Below are 26767 nucleotides of genomic sequence, written 5' to 3'. Positions count from 1 at the left end.
GGGCTCATACGCCTCCCGGGTTCGCAACATCATCTGCTCGCCCTCGATCATGGCCTCCTTACTGGTTCCAGTCTGGTCTTCTGGAAGATGGTGCGGAGAGAATGCAGGCATTGGAGGAGTCGGCACTATAGATGTGGTCACATGAGTTACTGGGGTTGTTCACAAGACGCTGGAGTCACAATGGTTGAACTCGGTGGAAGAGCATTCGACAGTGGGATCTCAAGCCCAATTTTGGCTCGGGACCAGTCTCCAAGTTCTAAAGGCAATTCAGCAGTCGACCGATGTAGTTCATCATCGCCTTCCAAGTGGATGACGTCTGTAGCTGTCAATCGACAATATTAGCAAATTCAATCGACGAATTTTATCCAAAAAATAGAACAGAGTGAAGATTTTTTATACCTCGTTGGGAGGTGACCACATCCGCAGCATCCACTTCCATGCGATCCTCTTCATCTCTAGGAGGCGATGTCACCGAGGTAGCAACTCCGACAAGCAAATTCCACTCATACATCAAAGGCATGAAATTTCACAACAACAAAAGAAAGGAAGTAAACACTCACGCTGAAGCAACTGGCACAACGATCCTCATTCGGGGTAAAGCCTTTCGAGGTTCGGGCGCATCAGGTTTGGGATGTTTGACAGCCTTCTCTGGCGATTCAGTTGTTGCGGCCCGGTAATGCTTCATATTTCTGGTGCTTGACACCAGGGTCTTGCTTGGGGTAGCTGCCGGATCTTGGCAATGTTTGGATCGATACTCGTTATGTGGAGGAGACTCAATCTTCTCTTCACTCTCCTCCAAGTCATCTTTGTTGCCATCGGTGTACTCATCATAAACACTGACCGTGCTACCACCTTCACTCTCTTCACCGATGTCAAGTTGCTCTCCGTTCAGCATGGGTGAATACATATTTGTCAACTCCTACAAGATATAAAAACAGCAAAGTTAGTCGGCTGGAATTTCAATCACTCGACAAAGATATGAAAGCATTCGGTAAAGACAGAACTCACCGCGTTCGGCGGCTTGTTCTCAGCAGAGAAGGGCAAGACCGGTTTAGCTCCCACCGGATTGTTGCAGGCCCCAGTGATGCTTCTGAGCCACTGCACCACGGTTTCTTTGGAGACCTCCTCTCGGTGTGACTGAGCGGAGTCCTCGGGACCTAAATAATTCCACATGGCATGGTCTCTTGCTTGGAGAGGTTGGATACGCCGACTGAGAGATGTCTCAAGTAGGTCCATCCCAGTCACCCCGCCATGGATCAGATCGACTAACGCATTCACCAGAATTCCTACGTGTACCTTCTCTCCCTCTAACACAGTCAGTGTTTTGGGAGCAATAGGTTGCTCCAAAGAGAAGGGGGAAGACGAGTCGACATATTTGGGGCTGTAACATCTATGCAATAAAACCAAGTCGATTGCCAGCCTCGGACGGATTCAGGAAGAGTCATTTGCGGAAACGCACTCTTACTCCTTTTGTGGATCCCCAAGCCACCACACAGCTGGATGACATTGGTTCTACTATCCAGGATTGGCTTTCTTTACCGACTGAGAACATAAAGTGAAGATATATTTGAACAGTCCCCAGTGAGGAGAACAGCCCAAGAAACATTCGCACAATGTTATGAATGCGGCAAGATGTGCAATAGCATTCCGAGGAAAGTGATGGAGTTGAGCACCGAAAAAGTTTAGGAATCCGTGGATGAATGTGTGAGGAGGCAAAGAAAAACCTCGCTCTGCGTGGGTGAGGAGGAGGACTCTCTCACCTTTGCGCGACTTCGGCTCGACTTCCCCCTCCTGCAACCTCCATGATTCGGTGGCTATTAACCCATCATTGACAAGGTTCAGGATATCCACCTCCCTGACGGTCGATGGGAGGAAATACCCCTTGATCCAGCTCGGCGGCACCGCAGCTTGAGTGCCCGACGGCTTCTTGGCATTACCTTCTTTTGTTGGCCCGCTCAAGCTTCCCAGTCTTCGCCTTCATCATCTCAACGACGGTGGTGGAGACAGATCTAAGCGGGGCTCGCGAGACACATGAGATGGAGAAAAAGAGGGGATTGAGGAGGTGCACTGTTCCAACCCTAGAGCCGTCTCATTTTATAGCCACACGAGTGAGTCAGTGATCTATGGGCCCGCTAGATCTCTATATATCCCAATAACAGAGGGAGCACGATATGTGGCGATAAGGGTGGCACGATAATCGAGGCATCGAGCTCCCACTTGCCCCAATCGTTGCGTCACCATCGCACGACGCGCGCTTACCAAATTTTCAAATCCCGTGAAACCCTGACCCGACGAAGCGACCCATCACATCAAAAGAATTGGTTAATCACCCGGACAAGTTTTCACTTTCAAAGTTCACTCGAATGCATTTTAGGACAGAATTGATCAGGGTGAACAGAAAATACTTCAATCGACGCATACTTCTACCAAGCCTTGATAAGCATTCTGAGTTTGCATGTCTTATCAGAATCTGCATCGACCCCTTTCCCACTCGAACCCCGATCCATTCAGGTGCTAATGATGGGTATATGTACCTAGGGTATGGTGATAAGCCTGACCTACATGTCCTACCCAAGGACACAACATTAGAGACTTAAAGATTTCAAGGAAGACTTCGACTAACTCGCCATGGTACATGGGTCACTCGGTAGAACATCCACACGAAGACTTTCTCCCTCCACTCGACGAAGTACTTTCACTCAGAAGAACTAGAAGCCAGTCCACCATGGAAGTTCAAAAGCCACTCCAGGGAGGCCAATGGGTGGGCATTCGACTGGTCATCATAAGTAATATTTATTACGTACATTATCAGTAACGTACGCCTTTGTCTTTATTAATCGAACCCTTGGTTGCCTGGCGTTGATGATGGGTAGCGCACTCTATATAAGCCACCGCTCCCCTCTGGCACAAGGGTTCGCACACATTGTAACACACACATTCCACACGACAAGAGATCCAGAGCACTCATACGTAGGGTTGTTACCTCCACGAGAGGGGCCTGAACTCATACATCGTGTGTACAAACTTGCATAGCTAGGACTCTGCCCTATCCTTCCGCACCCCTCACCTCTACTGCCAGGCTAGTTCCCACGACACCCAGCACATGCCCCACGCCGCCCACTTTGGCCAACTGCGGGCCTCGCATGCGCAGGCCACCCCACTCCCCCCTTCTTTCCCCTCGCCCTCGACCTCATCCATGAGGACCCCCAACCTGCATTTGTCCCCTCCCATGGATCCTGGCCTCAGCCACGAGCACAGCGGTGCACCAGCGCTCGGTGCACCCTCGCCCCCTATATAAATCCACCCTCACTCTCTCCTCCCCTCTGGAACCTCTCTCTCACCTCCAATCGACCGCCCCAAAGACCTGCTCAAGCTCCACGAGCACCAATGCTCGAGATCGACCGAGGCGCCACCGCATCGGGGCTCCGTCGATGTCGGGGCACATGCCCGCTCCGGCCTCCTTTTCTTCTTCATCGTGACCGCAGCAAGCCCCAACCACATCTCCGCTTTTCCCACGCTCCTTTTCCTATATAGGACGTCGGTGACAACCGCCTCCCGATGCCCTCCGTCGTAGCCTCCTCGCCATCGACGACTCTCGCCACCCCATCCACTCCCTCGACCTCCATCCAATCGGCGGTAGTGCAAGGAGTCTGTTCCCGTGCTCACCTTCCCTCGCCGTGGATGGAATTGATGCCGGTGAACTCCCCCCTTGGTCCCCAGTGGAAGATGCTCCCTACAAGGGGACCCCACCTGTCGGCCTCTGCCTTGCCCTCTCTCCCTCTCTCACTTGCTGACCGCAGGGCCCCATGATACGTCCCAAATGTATCTATAATTTATGCTTGCTCCATGATCTTTTGGGTGATATTGTTATATGTTTTGCTACACTTTTATATCTTTTTACACATATTTGGATTAACATACTAACTCAGTGCACCCAGTGCCAATTTCTGTCTATTGATGTCTTTTTTTGCAGGGGATTTTACCCAATTCTCTGGAGCCCCAAAAATCCTGAGAAAAATATATACAAATCAGCATAATGAAAGCTTCCAGATCACCGAAGATGGGCCAAATGGGAGCCAGGGGCTGCCCAGGCGGCCACCCTGCGCGGCCTGGCCCCTGGCCGCGCCAACAGGTCGCCTGGGTGGGCCCCACCTCTTCTGACGTCCTCCTTTGGCCTACATTTACTCCTTCCAGACGAAACCCTTCCATCACATCCAGAATCACGAATTTCTTCTCTCCAATCGATGAGTCCATGACCAGTAGCTATCTGATGTCTTGTCTCCAATCTTGTGCTTCCATGATTAGCCCTTGTGAGTTGCCCTACATGATCAAGGCATCTATGTAATTTTCCTACTATTGTTATGCTCGGTTTGCTAGGGTCCGATGGATTATGAGATTATGTTCAGATTGTTATGACTTATATATTTGATTATCCTTTTATATTATGTTCTTTAGTGATTCATGCATGTTCTCCATTTCTTTGTATTGCTTTGGCCGAGTAGTAGATTGTAACTCCAAGAGGGAGCGTTATGCATGATTGTGGGTTCATGCCCCCTGATGTCTAGCTTGATTGATAGAAACATGAGACTAGGGGATGTGTTGTTGCTACCAAGGAGAAAACAACGGTGCTTGTGACCACGGTTGCAAGGATTGTTTAGCTTACGCATGGTTCGTTAATGCAGTTGTCCGTTGCTTTGAGTATACACTTTGGGTGGGGCTCGCAACTTAATACCAGCGAGATGTTTTGGATAGATATCTCAAGGTGGATGATTAGTAAGTAGATGTTGATGAATAAACGGTCTACTTGTCTTGGCATACTGCCCATTACTATTGAGCCTCTAACTTTCAAGTAGCATAATTAGCATTGCGGTGCGTTTATAATTCTGTCAATTGCCTAGCTGTAATTTGTTTACCCAAGCATAGTTGTTTATCGTCTTTTGGGAGAGCGACATCACTAGTGAACATCATGTGACTCCGGTCCATATCACCACCATTGCTTACACCTCCATCATTTACTGCTTTCATTTACTTTTCCGTTGCAATCACTATCACTATTCATGCTTGTGTTTTGATCCTTTGCAAACTACAAGGCCAGAGAGATTGAGAACCTCTATGTACTCATTGGGAGGAAAGTTATTTGTGTGTGTGTGCAGGTCCACGTCTTCTGCTTGCACCAGGGCAGGGGACACCTACTTGTTGATCCTCGGAGTCTTCCTGGTTCGATAAACCTTACAGTCTCTGTGTAAGGGAAAACTTGCTGCTGACTACGTCTCCACCTTCCACTTGGGGTAACCAACGAGGGGCGAGAAGTATATTCATCAACTTGTCATCAAGGAAGTTTTCTAGCGCCGTTGCCGGAGACTCCAGTCTTCAAGGTAGGGGAGTTGCATGCTATATTTTACCTTTGATTTTCAGTCTTGTTAGTTTGCTTTCTAGGTTTTTCTTTAGAGTCTTATACCAAAAACCACAAAAAAATAGTTGCTTTGTTCTCTCTTGTTGCTGATGCTATGGGTTCCACTCAGAACACCAAGTTGTGTGACTTCACTAGTCACAACAACAATGATTTTACCTTCTCTTCTATTGCTCCAATTGCCACTGAGGGTATTTATAAAAGTAATAGACCTTGTGACTATGTTAGTCATTATGGAGAATTATGCCCTTGGCATGGTCTCCCCGGGAAGAAACAGGATCTTTGGTTTGAAGTTGCTCCTAAACGTCCCCAAACTTGGGAAGACATCCAAACTCTTATAATAGAGAGCAAATCAAATATAGAGGATGGCACTACAATTCTACTTAATAGCGATGATATTGATTTTGACAATTGTACTCTTTCCAAAGTGGTCACCTTTTTGCAAAGAATGGCTAAAGACCCCCACACTAGTACACTCAATATTGCCTTCACCGAGCATATTACGAATGCTCTTATCAAAGCTAGGGAGGAGAAGCTAAAGCTTGAGACTTCTGTTCCTAGAAAACTAGAAGATGGTCGGGATCCTATGGTCAAGATTAAAATGAATAATATCTCTTGCTTTTCTTTATGCCCAAAAGAATGTATGATATGCTTGATTTGAAACCTTATGATCAATGTTCTTTTGGTGTTCGTCTTGTTGATTCTTCCGTAAAGAAACCTTTAGGGAGAATTGATGATGTTCTTATTGTTGTCAATGATAATTATGTGCCCGTTGATTTTCTTATTATGGACATTGAGTGTGATCCTTCATGTCCAATTATTTTGGGACGTCGTTTTCTCCGCACCGTTGGTGCTATCATTGACATGAAAGAATGGACCATTAGATTCCAATTTCCCCTTAAAAAGGGAAGGTAACACTTCCTTTGAAAGAAGATTAAGTTACCTTATGAGTCTGTTATTCGGGCAAGTTATTCTTATGGAGTTGATAATACTTGATCTTTTTTGCATCATGCCTAGCTCAAAGGCATAAAAGAAAGCGCTTGTTGGGAGGCAACCCAATTTTTTTGTACTTTCAGTTTTAGTGGTCTTGATTCTTGTTACTACTGTAGCAAAATCATTGTATCTTTATTTTCAAGCTTTGTGCCAAGTTTTAGCCTCCGGTTGCAAGAAAGTTCAAAAGTTGTGACATGCTGTCCAGAAACAGATTATGTCTGCTTGACGGAAAAATTCACCAAAAATCATGAGATCATCTTTTTCATCTAAATTGTTTTGACAGCATGCTCTATATAATTGTATTTCTCGCGTCTGTTCTGAGTTGTTTGATTTGAGTTGCATAAGTGCCCCAAAAAAATTATTTACTACCAGTTGTTCTGTTTTTCACAGATTCTGCCACGTTTTGCGTTTTCATCATTTTGCAAATCTTAAGCTTGCTTTTACTTTGCAAAAACCTAATTGCAATCATTAGAAACAGTAGCTTTTCATGAAAATCTTTATTTCCAGTAGGTAATGAATTATTTTATCATGGGTACTAACCACTCTAATCAGCTTATCATGAGCTTTGTATGAACGGAGTTTTCAAGTATGCGATGGAAGATGATGAAAGAAGATCCAGGAGTGTCAAGCGCTCAATCATGGGGATTCCCCCATGCACTCCCAAGAAATATTCAAGGAGACTCAAGCGTCTAAGCTTGGGGATACCCCGGTGCATCCCCTTCTCTATCTACAATCATCAGTTCGTCCATCTCCATGCTTTATTTTTATCACTTTGTATGTTATGTGTTATGCTTGGATCGTCCCGCTCTTTACTTTTTAGTTTGTTTTAGTTTTTCTTTATGTTCATAACAAGTCGGAACCTATACTACCTTGTTTGGGAGATAAACACGCTCCATTCCATCCTAGAACACAACATAGTTTTTCATGCTTATCCTTTTTTGTGTGTTCTCTATCTTTACATAGCTACTGTCATGCTTAGCTCTTATTTTTCATGCTATATATATTTAAGAGCTTTTATTTAGGTTGATTTTGGAACTCTCTCGAGTTATCATGCTTATCTTGTTTAGAGAGTTGGCTTGTTGCACTGAGTTGTGTGTCTTAAATGAGTAGGTAATTGAGGTTGCTATTTAAGTATGGTAGTAACTTGCAGTAGTTTTGAGGTATTTATTTGAGTAATGTTTGGACTATTGGTGCCAAGATCTTGAGCCTATTAGTGATAGGTGTCGTATTTTGGGAAATCCGTGTGTTTTTCAAAAACTAAAAAATAGTTGAGAACTCTAGCTACTAAATTGATCGCTAACCTCTAGAGGGGTTGGAATATATAGAGTACCCTCACGTTACCATGGGTCGAGGATGCGCAAGGATAACCAAACCCCCAAACACTCCTCCTCGGTGTACTTGTCTCTTTGTGAATCTCCTAACTAGATAGAGAGTTACCGATAATAAGTGTATGAGTTCTTCGGACTAATGTGAGTATTCGATTGTTGGCACTTCCACCATCCATATTTTGCTAGCCTCTTTGGTACCGTGCATTGCCCTTTCTCATCTTGAGAGTTAGTGCAAACTTCGATGGTGCATCCAAACCCTTGGCATGATACGCTCTGTCATCATAGGCCTCATTATATCTTTCCTCAAAACAGCCACCATACCTACCTATTAAGGCATTTCCATAGCCTTTCCGATATACATTGCCATGCAACATCCACCATCTCATGCCTTGATCTTCATGTCAACATGCTTTTGCTTGATCGAGGAGCCGCATGCTAGTTGGGCCTTGCCCTTATTATTGCTACATGACGCGCTAGTTTCATTGCATATCCTGCTACACTAGCAGAGGCATACATTTGCATACATCATGATAGTTTTCATTTGTCTTTATGTTGAGTACTTCTTCTAAAGTGTGATGATCTTCTTTTTATTCACATAAACATTGAGTGTTGCCCTTAAGTGAGGAAAAGATCCCAAAGAGGAAAAATGAGAAGATCCCAAAGAGGACAAATGAGAGATAAATAGAAATAGCCAAAGAGGCCGCGAAAAAATAAAAAGAAATAAAAAGAAAAATAAAAAAGGAAATAAAAAGAGAGAAGGGGCAACACTACTATTCCTTTTGAAAGATCCACACTCGTACTCCATTGCTATATTTGTCCTACATAGAGATTATCATTCATGCATAACTATGTGGGGAACCCTACACTATAGAACTTGGCTTGCATATTCCAATGATGAGCCTCCTCAAATGAGCTCTAGGTCTTCATGAGCAAGCAAGTTTGATGCACCCCCACTAGTTCCATTGGAGAGCTTACCTTAGCTCATATGTGCATCCGTTGCATGGCGATCCCTACTCCTCACATCATATCTATCATTTGGCTTTCTCTCACCTATGGTTGTCCTCATTGATGTGAGCCTTTCACACCTTTTTGTCTTCCTTCCCCATCATTATTCTATTTGCGATCCTTAAGTTCCAACATATCTTTCTTGCGCTCATCCATTGCATGAGTGCTCAAATTCGAAAGGGAGAAGATCATTTTGACTTGTGCCTAACTAGTGGTCTGGGGATGAGTCAAAATAAGATTCCGAAGGAAACCAAGTGTGAGGTTTAGTAGATTGAGTTCTCAAATAATATATATATATATATATATATATATATATATATATATATATATATATATATATATATATATATATTATACTCTCAACCCATGTCCCACTTCTTGCACGCAAACACCATTTGGATACATTCGAGTCACGGATAGAGAGAGCTCTTGCACCATTATGTTCTTACTTTGCTAAAGTCAATACTAAATATAGACTCTTGCTTGTTATTCTCTTGACTTGAATTGCATATCTTACTTGCTTTACTTTGAAGTTCATATATGTGTGTTAGCATGTCACCACAGAAATTATCCATGTTATCATTTACCTACTCGAGGACAAGGAGGAATTAAGCTTGGGGATGTTGATACGTCCCAAACGTATCTACAATTTATGCTTGCTTCGTGATCTTTTGGGTGACATTGTTATATGTTTTGTACACTTTTATATATTTTTACACATATTTGGACTAACCTACTAACTCAGTGCACCTAGTGCCTGTTTCTGTTTGCTGATGTCTTTTTTTGCAGGGGCTTTTACCCAATTTTCCAAAGCCCCAAAAATCCCGAGAAAAATATATAAAAATCAGCATAACGGAAGCTTCCAGATCACCGAAGATGGGCCAGAGGGGAGCCAGCGGCTTCCCAGGCGGCCACCCTGTGCGGCCTGGCCCCTAGCTGCGCCCAGAGGCCGCCTTGGTGGGCCCACCACTTCTGACGCCCTCCTTTGGCCTATATTTACTCCTCCGAGAGGAAACTCTTCCATCACATCCGGAATCGCAAATTTCTTCTCTCCAATCCATGAGTCCATGACCAGTAGCTATGTGATGTCTTATCTCCAATCTTGTGCTTCCATGATTAGCCCTTGTGAGTTGCCCTACTTGATCAAGGCATCTATGTAAATTTTCCTGCTATTGTTATGCTCGGTTTCTTGAGGTCCGATGGATTATGAGATTGTTATGAGTTATATATTTGATTATCCTTTTATATTATGTTCTTTAGTGATTCATGCATTTTCTCCATTGCTTTGTATTACTTTGGCCGAGTAGTAGATTGTAACTCCAAGAGGGAGCGTTATGCATGATTGTCGGTTCATTCCCCCTCATGTCTAGCTTGAGTGATAGAAACATGAGACTAGGGGATGTGTTGTTGCCACCAGGGAGAAAACAACGGTGCTTGTGACCATGGTTGCAAGGATTGTTTACCTTACGCATAGTTCGTTAATGAAGTTGTCCATTGCTTTGAGTTTACACTTTGGGTGGGGCTCGCAACTTAATACAAGCGAGAAGTTCTGGATAGATATCTCAAGGTGGATGATTAGTAAGTAGATGCTTATGAATAAACGGTCTACTTGTCTTGGCGTACTGCCCATTACTATTGAGACTCTAACTTTCAAGTAGCATAATTAGCATTGCGGTGCGTTTATAATTCTGTCAATTGCCCAGTTGTAACGTGTTTACCTAACAATAGTTGTTTATCTTCTTTTGGGAGAGAGACATCACTAGTGAACATCATGTGACTCCGGTCCATATCACCACCATTGCTTACACCTCCATCATTTACTGATTTCATTTCCTTTTCTGTTGCAATCACTATCACTATTCTCGCTTGTGTTTTGATCCTTTGCAAACTACAAGGCCGGAGAGATTGACAACCTCTCTGTACTCGTTGGGAGCAAAGTTATTTGTGTGTGTGAAGGTCCACGTCTTCTGCTTGCGCCAGGGCAGGGGACACCTACTTGTTGATCCTCGAAGTCCTCCTGGTTCGATAAACCTTACAGTCTCCGTGTAAGGGAAAACTTGATGCTGACTACATCTCCACCTTCCACTTGGGGTAACCAACAAGGGGCGAGAAGTATATTTATCAACTCGTCATCACCCCACACGTTAGGTTCAAACCTAACGACACGCGTGCTTGGGCTGGATGGCTGGGCCGGTCGAGTTGCTGGCCGAGTCTAGCCCACGGGTGTTGTGCCCTTTTCTTTTTTTCTATTTTCTAGCATTTGCCAAATATTAGATAGAGAAAAATATTCCTTCAAATCCAATTATTTTCCACCACAAATCTTGTAAAAATGTGTAGTATTTAGTAACACCACTTGTGTAACTTTTACAGAAACTTTCATGTACAGTTTTATTTTAAAACCTAGTTTAAGCATTCTAACCTTTTGTTAAAAAACATTTCACAACTTTTTGCACGTCGAACATAAAATCTAGCTATTTTTACATTGTCTACCAACACCCTAGTATTTTACAAAAAATAGGGTGGCATTTTTCTGAGAAAATTATTTTTCTTGTTTTGTGGTGTGCTTTGTTTTGCTTGTTATTATTGCGACCATAGATTGCTTTGACGACGAAGGACTTGGTCCACAAGATTTTGAAGACCACGGAGACTTAGTTGAAAAAGGCAAGCAGCCCTTTGACCATGTCTAAGAAACTTATATTTGCATGTCATATAGCACCTTACTTTTGCATGTATTCATATTGGATTAGAGACCCCCTTGTTGGGTTGTCTGTGAGGAACTCCTCGTTGAAAATTCACTTGGGCATGACCCTACCACCTATAAGGGTTGTGCATGTGGGATGTAGTTAGTAGCTAGTAGTTGTTATGCAACACGGGATGGGAATATGCATGGTGACGATGAAGGAAATGTTTTCAAAGGCTTTTTGAAAACCCTGTCAGGTGCCACTAATGCCCGAGCGTGATGGTGTTGAGATGGGTCGCCACTTGAGAAAGAAGTGGTGTACCAATAAAGTTTTGTGTGTGTGGTTTTCGAAATAGGATTAGATTTAAGATTTGCCGACCGTCCCAACCATACATGTGCGACCATGATACCCCTTATGGAACGGGGCTTTGTTGATTACTTTGGTCGATGCTAGCAGAGAGCCTGCATTACTAGTGGCCAGAGTGGTGTGGTCACTCTCGTGACGGGGTCGTGCCACATAGGGAGACCATGAGATGTTTTCACACGCAACCCGCACACCATTGGTCCCTCCATGGATGATAAGATCTAGAGCAAGGCTCATATGATGTACATCATGTGGGTTGTGTACCAATTGAGTGGACTCTTTGTTTAGTGCCATTAGGGGAAAGGCATTGTTCGGGTGCTTACTTCGGGTATGTGATATACCGCAAGTCATGGATGACACGAAAGTTCCCTGAGTCTCGTCGGTCCAGTGCGCAAGCTGTGGAGAGTGTAAAACTATCTGAATAGCCATGTCCACGGTCAAGGACAGTTGGGTGGTGCTTCTTAAACTACGTCCAGTTGTTTTCACATAAAGCAAGTGTGTGTGTGAGAGAGAGTATATGGGAAAGATGATGACACGATAAGGATGATACTTGAGCTAAGTCTGGCAACTTGGTATGGGAATTGAACGTGGGACGTTCAACCCTGGTTTATGATGATGGTTATAACTTGTTCCTGTGTAAATCTGCGACTTGTTGATGCATACTTGTTCCTATGTCATTTTACTCGAATTAGCTTTCCATGAAAGTTACCTGATTAGTGCTATATCATGCATTATTACTGCCTCGTTCCATATCATAGGTTTCTTGTGAGTACAAAAGTACTCATCGGCTTGCCACTGGTTATTTAATTGGCCATGCACGGAAGAGCAGGAATATGGGGAAGGGTTTGGTGGAGACGAGTATGCGAACTAGGACGCTTCCCAGTCAGAATGAATGTAGGTTTAAGGAAGATGGCTCGGGATCATGCTTTCGATCAAGATTTCCGCTGCTAGTTATGTTTGGTGTGTCGGCCTTCGAGGCCCTATCTATGTAAGACTTGACCTAAATGATCTATATTTGTAACAGATGGTATGTATTGATCTAAGACTCTTGTTATTAGTTGGGGTCCCCACATATTCTTCCCCCGACCATCACCTCTCCTTCACCGTCTACGAAGGCGGTTGCCATGCCGCCGCCCCTCACTTCTCGTGCAGTCCACTGGGGCAACACGTCCAGTCCATCGGGGCCTGCCAATGCACCCCCACACAGCTCTCTCCTCCCCGGTGTATTATGTTGCCCTCTGATGCTTGAGCTTTTTTTGCGCGAGTCTTGATCTTGAGATTGAAGAGCTGTAGCATTTTACAAGGTTTTGTAACCCACGAGTGTCATTTCTTTTGGGGGGTGTTGGAATTATGCCCTAGAGGCAATGATAAATAAGTTATTATTATAATTTCTGTATCAAGATAATCATTTATTATCCATGCCATAACTAAATTGAATGAAGACTTAGATACATGTGTGGATACATAGAAAAAACACTGTCCCTAGCAAGCCTCTAGTTGGCTAGCGAGTTGATCGAGGATAGTCAGGGTCTTCTGACTATGTAGAAGGTGTTGTTGCTTGATAACTGGATCACATCATTAGGTGAATCATGTGATGGACTAGACCCAAACTAATAGACGTAGCATGTTGATCGTGTCATTTTGTTGCTACTGTTTTCTACGTGTCAAGTATTTGTTCCTATGACCATGAGATCATTTAACTCACTAACACCGGAGGAATTCTTTGTGTGTATCAAACGTCGCAACGTAATTGGGTGACTATAAAGATGCTCTACAAGTATCTCAAAAGGTGTTCGTTGAGTTTGTATGGATCGAGACTGGGATTTGTCACTCCCTGTGACGGAGAGGTATCTCGGGGCCCACTCGGTAATACAACATCACACACAAGCCTTGCAAGCAATGTGACTTCGTGTAAGTCATGGGATCTTGTATTACGGAACGAGTAAAGAGACTTGTCGGTAAACGAGATTGAAATAGGTATGCGGATACTGACGATCGAATCTCGGGCAAGTAACATACCGAAGGACAAAGGGAATGACATACGGGATTATATGAATCCTTGGCACTCAGGTTCAAACGATAAGATCTTCATAGAATATGTAGGATCCAATATGGGCATCCAGGTCCCGCTGTTGGATATTGACCGAGGAGTCCCTCGGGTCATGTCTACATAGTTCTCGAACCCGCAGGGTCTGCACACTTAAGGTTCGGTGTTGTTTTATACGTATTTGAGTTATATGGTTGGTTACCGAATGTTGTTCGGAGTCCCGGATGAGATCACGAATGTCACGAGGGTTTCCGGAATGGTCCGGAGATGAAGATTGATATATAGGATGACCTCATTTGATTACCGGAAAGTTTTCGGCATTACCGGGAATGTACCCGGGAGTGACGAATGGGTTGCGGATGTTTACCGGGGGGTAGCCCACCCCGGGGAAGCCCATAGGCCTTAGGGGTGCCGTACCAGCCCTTAGTGGGCTGTTGGGCAAGCCCAAGAAGGCCCCTGCCCAGGATAAGAGAAAATCAAAGAGAAAAAAGGGGAAGTGGGAACAAAGGGAAGTACTCCACCTTCCAATCCTAGTTGGACTAGGATTGGAGGAGGATTCCTCCTCCCCCCTTCGGCCGACCCCCTTGGGGCTCCTTGAGCCACAAGGCAAGGCCCCTCCCCTCCCACCTATATATATAGAGGTATTAGAGCTGATTTGAGACAACTTTGCCACCGCAGCCCGACCACATACCTCCACGATTTTTCCTCTAGATCGCGTTTCTGCGGAGCTCGGGCGAAGCCCTGCTGAGATTAGATCACCACCAACCTCCGGAGTGCCGTCATGCTGTCGGAGAACTCATCTACCTCTCCGTCTCTCTTGCTGGATCAAGAAGGCCGAGATCATCATCGAGGTGTACGTGTGCTGAACGCGGAGGTGCCGTCCATTCGGCACTAGATCGGAGCGGATCGTGGGACGGATCGCGGAACAGTTCGTGGGACGGTTTGCGGGGCGGATCGAGGGACATGAGGACGTTCCACTACATCAACCGTGTTTATTAAATGCTTCTGCTGTGCGATCTACAAGGGTACGTAGATCTGAAATCCCCCTCGTAGATGGACATCACCATGATAGGTCTTCGTGCACGTAGGAAATTTTTTGTTTCCCATGCGACGTTCCCCAACAGTGGCATCATGAGCTAGGTTCATGCGTAGATGTCATCTCGAGTAGAACACAAAAGTTTTTGTGGGCGGTGATGTGCGATTTGCTGCCCTCCTTAGTCTTTTCTTGATTCCGCGGTATTGTTGGATCGAAGCGGCTCGGACCGACATTACTCGTACGCTTACGAGAGACTGGTTTCATCGCTACGAGCAACCCCGTTGCTCAAAGATGACTGGCGAGTGTCGGTTTTATCCAACTTTAGTTGAATCGGATTTGACAGAGGAGGTCCTTGGATGAGGTTAAATAGCAATTCATATATCTCCGTTGTGGTATTTGCGTAAGTAAGATGCAATCCTACTAGATACCCATGGTCACCACGTAAAACATGCAACAACAATTAGAGGACGTCTAACTTGTTTTTGCAGGGTATGCTTGTGATGTGATATGGCCGACGATGTGATGTGATATATTGGATGTATGAGATGATCATGTTGTAATAGTTAATCTCGACTTGCACGTCGATGGTACGACAACCGGCAGGAGCCATAGGATTGTCTTTAAACTAATGTTTGTGCTTGCATATGTGTTTACTATATTGCTAGGATGTAGCTTTAGTAGTAATAGCATGAGTAGCACGACAACCCCGATGGTGACACGTTGATGGAGATCATGGTGTGGCGCCGGTGACAAGAAGATCGTGCCGGTGCTTTGGTGATGGACATCAAGAAGCACGTGATGAAGGCCATATCATGTCACTTATGAATTGCATGTGATGTTAATCCTTTTATGCACCTTATTTTGCTTAGAACGACGGTAGCATTATGAGGTGATCTCTCACTTAAATTTCAAGACGAAATTGTGTTCTCCCCGACTGTGCACCGTTGCTACAGTTCGTCGTTTCGAGACACCACGTGATGATCGGGTGTGATAGACTCAACGTTCACATACAATGGGTGCAAAACAGTTGCACATGCGGAACACTCGGGTTAAGCTTGACGAGCCTAGCATGTGCATACATGGCCTCGGAACACATGAGACCCAAAGGTCGATCATGAAACTATCCTCAACTCACGTGATGATCGGACTTGAGCTAGTGGAGTTGGATCATGAACCACTCAAATGATTAGCGAGATGTACTTTTTGATTGGGAGTTTAGCAAGTAATTTGATTAAGTTAAACTCTAATTATCTTGAACATAGTCTAAGTCCACTTTGAATATATTTGTGTTGTAGATCAATGGCTCACGCGACAGTGACCCTGAATTTTAATATGTTCCTAGAGAAAGCTAAGTTGAAAGATGATGGAAGCAACTTTGTAGACTGGGCTCGTAATCTTAAGTTGCTCCTGCAAGCTGGGAAGAAGGATTATGTCCTTAATGTTGCGCTAGGAGATGAACCACCCGCTACGGCTGACCAAGATGTTAAGAACGCTTGGTTAACACGTAAGGAGGACTACTCAGTAGTTCAATGTGTAGTCTTGTATGGCTTATAGCCGGGACTTCAACGTCGCTTTGAGCGTCATGGAGCATATGAGATGTTCTAGGAGTTGAAGTTTATCTTTCAGAAGAACGCCCGGATCGAGAGGTATGAGACCTCCGATAAATTATATGCTTGCAAGATGGAGGAGAATTCGTCTGACAGTGAACATGTGCTCAAAATGTCTGGGTCCTCAAAACGTCTAGCTGAGCTGGGGATTGAACTCCCTCAAGAGGCTATCACTGAGAGAATTCTTCAATCACTGCCGCCAAGTTATAAGGGATTTGTGTTGAACTACAACATGCAAGGGATGAACAAGTCACCCGGCGAGTTGTTCGCGATGCTGAAAGTCGCAGAGTCAGAACTCCATAAAGAGCATCAAGTGTTGATGGTGAATAAGACCACTAGTTTCAAGAGAAACAGCAAAGGAAAGAAGGGTAATTCTAGGAAGAGCGGCAAGCCTGTTGCCAATCCGACGAAGAAACCCAAAGCTGGACCTAAGCCTGAAACGGAGTGCTATTATTGCAAGGGTATGGGTCACTAGAAGCGCAACTGCCCCAAGTATCTGGCTGAGAAGAAGGCGGCCAAAGAAAATCAGGTATATTCGATATACATGTTATTGATGTGTACTTAACCAGCTCTCGTAGTAGTGCGTGGGTATTCGATACCGGTTATGTCGCTCATATTTGCAACTCGAAACAGGAACTGCGGAATAAGCGAAGGCTGGCGAAGGATGAAGTGACGATGCCCGTGGGAAATGGTTCCAAGGTTGATGCAATCGCCGTTGGCACAGTTTCACTTCAGTTACCATCAGGATTAGTTATGAACTTAAATAATTTTTATTTAGTGCATGCGTTAAGCATGAACATTATATCTGAATCTTGTTTATTGCGAGACGGTTACTCGTTTAAGTCACAGAATAATGGTTGTTCTATTTCTATGAGTAATATCTTTTATGGTCATGCACCCAATGTGAGAGGATCGTTCATATTGAATCTTGATAGTGATAATACACATATATATAACATTGAGACCAAAAGAGTTAGAGTTAACAATGATAGCGCCATGTTTTTATGGCATTGCCGCTTAGGTCATATTGTTGTAAAGCGCATGAAGAAACTCCATACCGATGGACTTTTGGAGTCACTTGACTTTGATTCACTTGACACGTGCGAACCATGCCTCATGGGCAAGATGACTAAAACTCCGTTCTCCGGAACAATGGAGCGTGCAAGTGACTTGTTGGAAATCATACATACCGATGTGTGTGGTCCGATGAGTGCGGAGGCACGCGGCGGATATCCTTATTTTCTCACCTTCACTGACGATTTGAGTAGATATGGTTATGTCTACTTGATGAAGCACAAGTCTGAAACATTTGAAAAGTTCAAGAAATTTTAGAGTGAAGTTGAAAATCATCGTAACAAGAAGATCAAGTTCCTACGGTCTGGTCATGGGGGTGAATATCTGAGTTTCGAGTTTGGTGCTCACTTAAGACAATGTGGAATTGTTTCACAGTTGACACCGCCTGGAACACCACAGCGTAATGGTGTGTCCGAACGTCGTAATCGTACTTTATTAGAGATGGTGCGATCTATGATGTCTCTTACCGATTTGTCGTTATCGTTTTGGGGTTATGCATTAGAAACAGCTGCATTCTCTTTAAATAGGGCACCATCAAAATCCGTTGAGACGACACCATACGAACTGTGGTATGGCAAAAGACCAAAGTTGTCATTTCTTAAAGTTTGGGGATGTGATGCTTATGTCAAAAAGCTTCATCCTGAAAAGTTGGAACCCAAAGCAGAAAAGTGTGTCTTCATAGGTTACCAAAAAGAGACAGTTGGGTACACCTTCTATCTCAAATCCGAGGGCAAAGTGTTTGTTGCTAAGAACGGAGCTTTTCTCGAGAAGGAGTTTCTCTCGAGGGAATTGAGTGGGAGGAAGATAGAACTTGATGAGGTTGTGGAACCTCTCATCCCTCTGGATGGTGGCGCAGGGCAAGGGGAAACCCCTGTCATTGCAACACCGGTTGAGGAGGAAGTTAATGATGATGATCATGAAACTCCGGATCAAGTTCTTGTCGAACCTCGCAGGTCGATGAGACCGCGTACTACTCCAGAGTGGTACGGTAATCCCGTCTTATCAACTATGTTGTTGGACAACAATGAGCCTGCGAATTATGAAGAAGCAATGGTGGGCCCCGATTCCAACAAATGGCTAGAGGCCATGAAGTCCGAGATAGGATCTATGTATGAAAACAAAGTAAGGACTTTGGAAGTACTACCTGAAGGCCGCAAGGCTATTCAGAACAAATGGATCTTTAAGAAGAAGACGGACGCTGACGGTAATGTGATCGTTTATAAAGCTCGACTTGTGGCAAAGGGTTTTTCACAAGTTCAAGGAGTTGACTACGATGAGACGTTCTCACCCGTAGCGATGCTTAAGTCCGTCAGAATCATGTTAGCAATAGCTGCATTTTTCGATTATGAAATCTGGCAGATGGATGTCAAAACGGCGTTCCTTAACGGTTTCCTTAAGGAAGAGTTGTATATGATGCAACCCGAAGGTTTTTTCGATCCTAAAAATGCTAACAAAGTGTGCAAGCTCCAGCGATCCATTTATGGACTGGTGCAAGCATCTCAGAGTTGGAATAAAAGCTTTGATGAGGTGATCAATGCATTTGGGTTTATACAAGTGGTTGGAGAATCTTGTATTTACAAGAAAGTGAGTGGGAGCTATGTGGCGTTTCTAATATTATATGTGGATGACATATTGCTGATTGGAAACAACATGGAGTTTTTGGAGAGCATAAAGGATTACTTGAATAAAAGTTTCTCTATGAAGGGCCTAGGAGAAGCTGCTTACATTCTAGGAATAAAGATCTATAGGGATAGATCGAAACGTCTGATAGGACTTTCACAAAGCACATACCTTGATAAAGTTTTGAAGAGGTTCAAAATGGAACAGTCCAAGAAGGGGTTCTTGCCAGTTTTACAAGGTACGAGATTGAGTAAGACTCAGTGCCCAGCAACTGATAAAGATAGAGAGCATATGAGCACCGTCCCCTATGCTTCAGCCATAGGTTCTATCTTGTATGCAATGTTGTGCACTAGACCGGACGTTAGCTTGGCCATAAGTATGGCAGGAGGTTCCAGAGTAATCCAGGAGTGGATCACTGGACGGTGGTCAAGAATATCCTGAAGTACCTGAAAAGGACTAAGGAGATGTTTCTCGTGTATGGAGGTGACGAAGAGCTCGCCGTAAAAGGTTACGTCAATGCAAGCTTTGACACAGATCCGGAAGACTCTAAGTCATAGACCGGATACGTATTTATTCTTAATGGGAGTGTGGTAAGCTGGTGCAGTTCCAAGCAAAGCGTCGTAGCTGATTCTACATGTGAAGCGGAGTACATGGCTGCCTCGAAGGCAGCTAAGGAGGGTGTCTGGATGAAGCAGTTCATGACGGATCTTGGAGTGGTGCCGAGCGCACTGAATCCAATAACCCTGTTTTGTGACAAGACGGGTGCTATTGCCTTAGCAAAGGAACCACGGTTTCACAAGAAGACCAAACACATCAAACGATGCTTCAACCTCATCCGCGACTACATCAAAGGGGAGGACGTGAATATATGCAAAGTGCACACGGATCTGAATGTGGTAGACCCGCTGACTAAACCTCTTCCACGCGCAAAGCATGATCTACACCAGAACTGTATGTGTGTTAGATTTATTACAATGTAATTCGCATGGCGATGTGAGGACTCGATTATTGACTCTAGTGCAAGTGGGAGACTGTTGGAATTATGCCCTAGAGGCAATGATAAATAAGTTATTATTATAATTTCTGTATCAAGATAATCATTTATTATCCATGCTATAACTGTATTGAATGAAGACTTAGATACATGTGTGGATACATAGACAAAACATTGTCCCTAGCAAGCCTCTAGTTGGCTAGCCAGTTGATCGAGGATGGTTAGGGTCTTCTAACTATGTACAAGGTGTTGTTGCTTGATAACTGGATCACATCATTAGGTGAATCATGTGATGGACTGGACCCAAACTAATAGACGTAGCATGTTGATCGTGTCATTTTGTTGCTACTGTTTTCTGCGTGTCAAGTATTTGTTCCTATGACCATGAGATCATATAACTCACAGACAAAGGAGGAATGCTTTGTGTGTATCAAACTTCGCAACGTAACTGGGTGACTATAAAGATGCTCTACAGGTATCTCCGAAGGTGTTCGTTGAGTTGGTATGGATCGAGACTGGGATTTGTCACTCCGTGTGACGGAGAGGTATCTCGGGGCCCACTCGGTAATACAATATCACACACAAGCCTTGCAAGCAATGTGACTTAGTGTAAGTCATGAGATCTTGTATTACGGAACGAGTAAAGAGACTTGCCGGTAAACGATATTGAATTAGGTATGCGGATACTGACGATCGAATCTCGGGCAAGTAACATACCAAAGGACAAAGAGAATGACATACGGGATTATATGAATCCTTGGCACTAAGGTTCAAACGATAAGATCTTCGTAGAATATGTAGGATCCAATATAGGCATCCAGGTCCCGCTATTGGATATTGACCGAGGATTCCCTCGGGTCATGTCTACATAGTTCTCCAACCCGCAGGGTCTGCACACTTAAGGTTCGGCGTTGTTTTATGCGTATTTGAGTTATATGGTTTGTTACCGAATTTTGTTCGGAGTCCCGGATGAGATGACAAACATCACGAGGTTTTCCGGAATGGTCCGGAGATGAAGATTGATATATAGGATGACCTCATTTGATTACCGGAAAGTTTTCGGCATTACCGGGAATGTACCGGGACTGACGAATGGGTTCGGGATGTTCACCGGGGGGGGGGGCAACCCACCCCGGGGAAGCCCATAGGCCTTAGGGGTGCCGCACCATCCCTTAGTGGGCTGGTGGGCAAGCCCAAGAAGGCTCGTGCACAGGATCACAGAAAATCAAAGAGAAAAAAGGGGAAGTGGGAAGGAAGGGAAGGACTCCACCTTCCAATCCTAGTTGGACTAGGATTGGAGGAGGATTCCTCCTCCCCCCCCTTCGGCCAACCCCCTTGGGGCTCCTTTAGCCTCAAGGCAAGGCCCCTCCCCTCCCACCTATATATACGGAGGTTTTAGGGTTGATTTGAGACAACTTTGCCACGACAGCCCGACCACATACCTCCACGGTTTTTCCTCTAGATCGCGTTTCTGCGGAGCTCGGGCGGAGCCGTGCTGAGATTAGATCACCACCAACCTCCGGAGCGCCCTCACGCTGCTGGAGAACTCATCTACCTCTCCGTCTCTTTTACTAGATCAAGAAGGCCGAGATCATTGTCGAGTTGTACGTGTGCTCAACGCGGAGGTGTCGTCCGTTCGGCACTAGATCGGAGCGGATCGTGGGACGGATCGCGGGACGGTTCGTGGGACGGTTCGCGGGGCGGATCGAGGGACGTGAGGACGTTCCACTACATCAACCGCGTTTATTAAACGCTTCTGCTGTGCGATCTACAAGGGTACGTAGATCTGAAATCCCCCTCGTAGATGGACATCATCATGATAGGTCTTCGTGCGCGTAGGAAAATTTTTGTTTCCCATTCGACGTTCCCGAAAAGGGGGCTACAACTATGATGTCCCTGATACTCCAATGGTGAAGATTCTACCGCTTGTTGTTGTTTTGCACTTTGGTCTCTCTCTGTTTTGTTTATGTATTTCGCATCCTCAAAAGTTGGAAGATTGGCCGCCTTCTGTTATCTTAAAACGTGTGTTGATATATATTTTCTATGTATACACGTAGTTAAGAAATTTGTTCTCTTTAGGTTTTTCATCTTGTCGAGAAATTGGAGTGTATTGAGCTCTGGATGCACCAAAAGCACCAATGGTCGAAGGAGGGAACCTATCCTAACGAGCACTAGCCAAAGGATTAGGGCATAGCTCACAAGTGTGTGTCATACGTAATTAAAGGGCTAATCAAATCATATTATTTGCATATCTAGATGCGATTCGCAGAAGTAGTTGCTTGTCTCCAAACAAGGGAACACACTTCCCATGTTTAGTGGGCGGACCGTCAAGACGTGTAACTGAACCAGCTTAGAAGAAAGTGATTCATTATCGCGGACCATCACAAGTGATTCAGTTCACAACTACTAGTTGCTTTTTGGTCAGCTAAGATGAAAGGAACTGGTCCCCCCACCACGGCTACACCCTAGCCCACCACCACCTTCCTTTGCGGTTCGTTGCATGGGTCGTCATCGAGAACCACTCGAGCATTTGAGGTCGTTGCAGTCACTTTTTTAATTTTTGGAGGAAAATCACTTCACTGCAGTTCGCTATTTCCATCAACGAGATTTGTCTTTTTGTGTTCTTCTAAAGAGAAATAGAAGTGTAAATGCAATCCACTGTACTTTTGCTCTTGAGGTTCTTTTTACTCTCATTTCTTTTGTAGAAAAGATAGGTGATGCAGTCCATCGGCCTCCTCCCACGGTAAATTTGGGCGACGCACGGGCTCGTACCCATTTAGTTGTTTTGCAAGTGAACACTATCATGCCCGCCTGAAGTGCACTCCTACCGGACGCCCGTGTATCAGGGGCGGCTATCATTTAGTACGCATCAATGATAGGCATAGTAACCATTCCACTCTCCTTCCTTGAGGGAATTTTGGTTGTTGTTGATGCAGTGCAAGGTGTCGCTTCATGCAGCCCGACTCTGTTTTTTGGGATGTCACTATTTTCATCTTATTTCGTGTGCACCCGTGTAGTTTAGATTGTTGTAATCATGGGTGCTCGGGCAGTTCAATATTCCACTCCACTAATGCATTCTGCTTTGGCTGCGCACGAGGTTCAGATGGCACCTTCTTGAGTTTTAGATTCCGAAAAAGTGTAATAGCAACAACAAAAATGATTACCAAAAATATAGTGCACTTTTTAATGTGTGGGAGTTCACTAGATGTATTTTTGTATCCTCCTAACACTCTAGAAGTTCACTTTTCTCATTGAAAAAATCACGACGTTCACTTTTCGGAGTGTCGAGGTTCAATTTTTGAAGTCTCAGGGTTCACTTACTACCAACATGAAGTTTAGGAAAATGTTATGGAAACGATAAAAAAGTAATGAGGTTCACTTCTCTATAGCGATCTGGTTCACTTACCTCCGATGTGAACTCCACTCCGCTTACTCGTCTTAAAAAATTCACGTCCAACAAAAGAAAAATCATGCATTGTACTTATCCGTCGGATGCAGTGTGGTTTCCTGTCAAAAAGCAGTGCACTCTTTTATCCGATGAGGTTCACGCGTTGATTTGGGTGTTGCGAAAAAAACAGAGTGTCCGCATTTCCGTAATTTCAAAACTGCTCTTAAACCGTAAGGAATTAGAGAGAGTGTTGTACATCAAAACGATGTGTCTCGTCGATATGTTTTCAACATCGTATCATTTGCATAGTTCCGACAAGCGGTTTGGTAAAATTTACGTAAATACGCTTGCTGCAACTCGTAGGGAGCCATACCGTTTTCAAAATTCATTTAAAACCGCGAGGAATCTCAACAAATGGCCAACATATGAAAGTTGTGTATATTCCACAACGTTTTAACGCCGTATCATATGCCTCATTTCGACAAACATTTTGAAAACTGCAGCAAAAAACTTACAGAAAAAATCAATTTTTTTGGAAAATAGAATTCGGTTTTTTAGTAAATTTGAAATTACTATCAAACCGTAAGGAATTAGAGAGAGTAATCCACATGAAAAAGATGCGGATCGAAGATATCTCGCCAACTTCATATAGTGTGATTCACTCCGACGAGCGCTTTAGAAATAATCGCGAAAATACGCTCCTGGCATCCCGTCTTGTGTCCACTATTTTTCAAACTGCTGTCAAACCGTGAGGAATCTCGAAAAGTGTTCAACATGGCCAAGTTGGGAATTTTCTGTATCAATCTAACAGTATATTATATGCCTTGTTCCGACAAACGGTTTAAAAACTGGAGCCAAAACAGTGTCCAAAAAACGCGTATAGATTTTTTTGATGACATTGGAGTGCTTGTTTTGATAGGGATGCACTCCACGACCGTTGAGCGTGCAGTTGAAAAGTGTTAGCAGAATAACTATTCTGATGGTATTACCAGAATAGGATGGGTCTATTCTAATAACATCCTTTTAAGACCTTGTTCTGCTAACACTTTAGCGCTGCATGCACATCCGTTCCGAACCACAGTACAGATAACCGGAAGAAAGAAAAGCACCAGCCGGCCCCCACGAACCAACCCAGCCTCTTCCTTCTTCACCCCAACCACCCAAACAACTCCACCTCCTATGGCGTCACCCTCGGCCACCGCCCACCTACCGGACCCGCGCCGCGTACTCATGCCCGCACCACCCCGACCAACCCCCATCCCGGTGCTGCACCTCCTCCCCACACCCCGCCCCTCCCCCAAGCGACGGTCCGGCCCGCGACATTCTCCACTCGCCGACGAGCCACCGCTCCACAGGACACCGAACAGCCACGAGCCGACGTCGGATCAAGGCTGTTGCCACTGGTTGGTTCAGCAACATCAACTTCAACATCTCAATCCTCTCACAGCATTGCATAGATGTCGGCTTGCTGCCCCACGACCTCCACCTCGCCATCCCGAGGCGACCATGACGCCCCTCGCCCCCCTCATGCTCTATGGATCCAGTGGATCTAGCCTCCACTACCCCTGTAGCCACCAGATCCGTAGATCCCTTCCCTCCCGCGCATGATTCAGCAAGCAAAGCACCACCCGTGGAGGCCTAGCCAGAGGTAAAACGATGTCCGGGCCGAGGGAACCTCCTCCGCCACTACCCGTCATGCAAGGTCCTGCTCCGCTCCCTCCTGCGGGCGGCCTCAGCGCTTGAGGCATGCAGTTTGGAGTGGGCGCTCATGCTCTACATGCTCTCTGTGCAATTTTTGGGGTGTTTCCATGCAGTTCAGGCATAGTATCGTTGCAGTAGAAGAGCTCCCTAGCAAACAATGTGTCAGAATGACCGGATGTGCATCGCCTTCCTCTCTCCGACTCCTGCAGGTGACCATCGGCCACCCCTCCCCCGCCGGATCTAGCCATCATCTCCAAGAGGTGGGTGGCTTTCTGCACTTCCCCAACAAACCCCGACTTGCCTCCACTCCCCAGCAACATGGTGTTGTCGTTCCTAGCTGTTTTGGTCCCCCCTCTCTCTCGATCTTCAGAGCCGCCACGGCACGATAGTGTAGTCGTGGGCCTTCTCTAACTGGAAGAAGAACCCTTTCTCCAATGTAGTGCTCACCCAGAATTCCATTGCTTTCCTTTTGGCTGTTGGTTTTGGTGAATTCAGTTTGTAATGAAGTTTCTTAATTTTGTCTGTGTAGTTCGGTTGGCACTACCATGAGGTTCACTGGCTCTTGCTTGAAGTATGCCATGGTTGAATGTTTATCTATGGGGCGCAAAACAATGTGCATTCCTTTCTTGCTGCCGTACAGATCATGGGCACATGTGGGTCGCTTGCTTGTTGATTTGCAGCTCACTTCATCAATGAAATTATGTGCGAAAATAACGGGTAGCTCACTTGTCCTCGTCCTTTGCATTCTAAACACAAGTGGTGTACAACTATGACTGTAAACCTTTTTAATTTTGCATTTTCCGTTTGGCATCATCCCGTGCAGTTCGTATACAGGAAAAACAATATAAAAATACAGTTCACTAAATAGTGAAAAAAAATATTTCCTTGTTCATGTTTGAATACATGTCTTCTCGTTTACGAAACTACATTCAACTAGCACGGTTCAATTGTCTCTCTTATGTAGTTCCCTAATTGATTTTGGTTTTGGAAAAAAATGATATTGGCCATTTTTTATAATTGATATTTTGGGAGAAAATATTTCTACAAATATGTATGGACATGATTTATAATTTCTTAAAAAACAACGCAGTTCATCGAAAAACCCTTGGCGGAGCCCTTTGCAAATTGACGCGTTCACTTGCCCTCGTCTCTATGGTCGACTCTCGTCCATAAAATATAAGTTAGAGAGAAGATATAATAAAATTCATATAGTCTACTTGGCCATTTGATGCAATGCGGTTTTCAGTCTGAAGCAGTGCGGTCGATCATCTCATGTTGTTCATCTCGTAAGTGCAGAAATATGTTACAAAACAACAAAAGAAAAGTAATGAGGTTCACTTCCCTATAGTGATGCGGTTCACTTACGTCCGATGTGAAGTGCACTGTACTTCCTATTCTTGAAAAAATCACATTGGAGAAAACAAATCATGAAGTTCGCTTGCTCGTAGGATGCAGTACGGTCTTTAGTATGAAGCAATGCATTCTTCTGTCTGATGCGGTTCATGCGTTGATTTTGGTGC

At 44.7% G+C, this 26767-nt stretch overlaps 1 protein-coding gene across 2 annotated transcripts; it reads left to right on the top strand.

Annotated features, from left to right (window-relative positions):
- The first annotated feature begins 24646 nt into the window (after positions 1-24646).
- Positions 24647-26147, top strand: LOC123429956. 2 transcript variants are annotated; one of them, XM_045113920.1, is made up of 2 exons: positions 24647-24949; positions 25777-26147. In XM_045113920.1, the coding sequence occupies exons 1-2, from the start codon at positions 24726-24728 to the stop codon at positions 26018-26020; spliced, it is 468 nt and encodes a 155-aa protein (XP_044969855.1). In that variant the 5' UTR covers positions 24647-24725; the 3' UTR covers positions 26021-26147. The 2 variants fall into 2 exon arrangements, 1 of the variants encoding a protein (XP_044969855.1); XR_006622794.1 differs by lacking the exon at positions 24647-24949 and adding an exon at positions 25424-25507 and having other exon boundaries at positions 25777-25958.
- Positions 26148-26767: the final 620 nt, after the last annotated feature.

This window comes from Hordeum vulgare, chromosome 2H, assembly GCF_904849725.1.
Source record: "Hordeum vulgare subsp. vulgare chromosome 2H, MorexV3_pseudomolecules_assembly, whole genome shotgun sequence".
In the NCBI taxonomy this organism is placed as follows: domain Eukaryota; kingdom Viridiplantae; phylum Streptophyta; class Magnoliopsida; order Poales; family Poaceae; genus Hordeum; species Hordeum vulgare.
The sequence above is the reverse complement of the archived record's forward strand: the minus strand, read 5'-3'. Positions and strand labels throughout refer to the sequence as shown.

Bases quoted from the DNA above. Each gene is read 5' to 3' on its own strand.
- LOC123429956 (XM_045113920.1), top strand. From the start codon at position 24,726: ATGGCGTCACCCTCGGCCACCGCCCACCTACCGGACCCGCGCCGCGTA. The intron at 24,950-25,776 runs GTTGGTTCAGCA...TTGTCTGTGTAG, and splicing joins GATCAAGGCTGTTGCCACTG to TTCGGTTGGCACTACCATGA.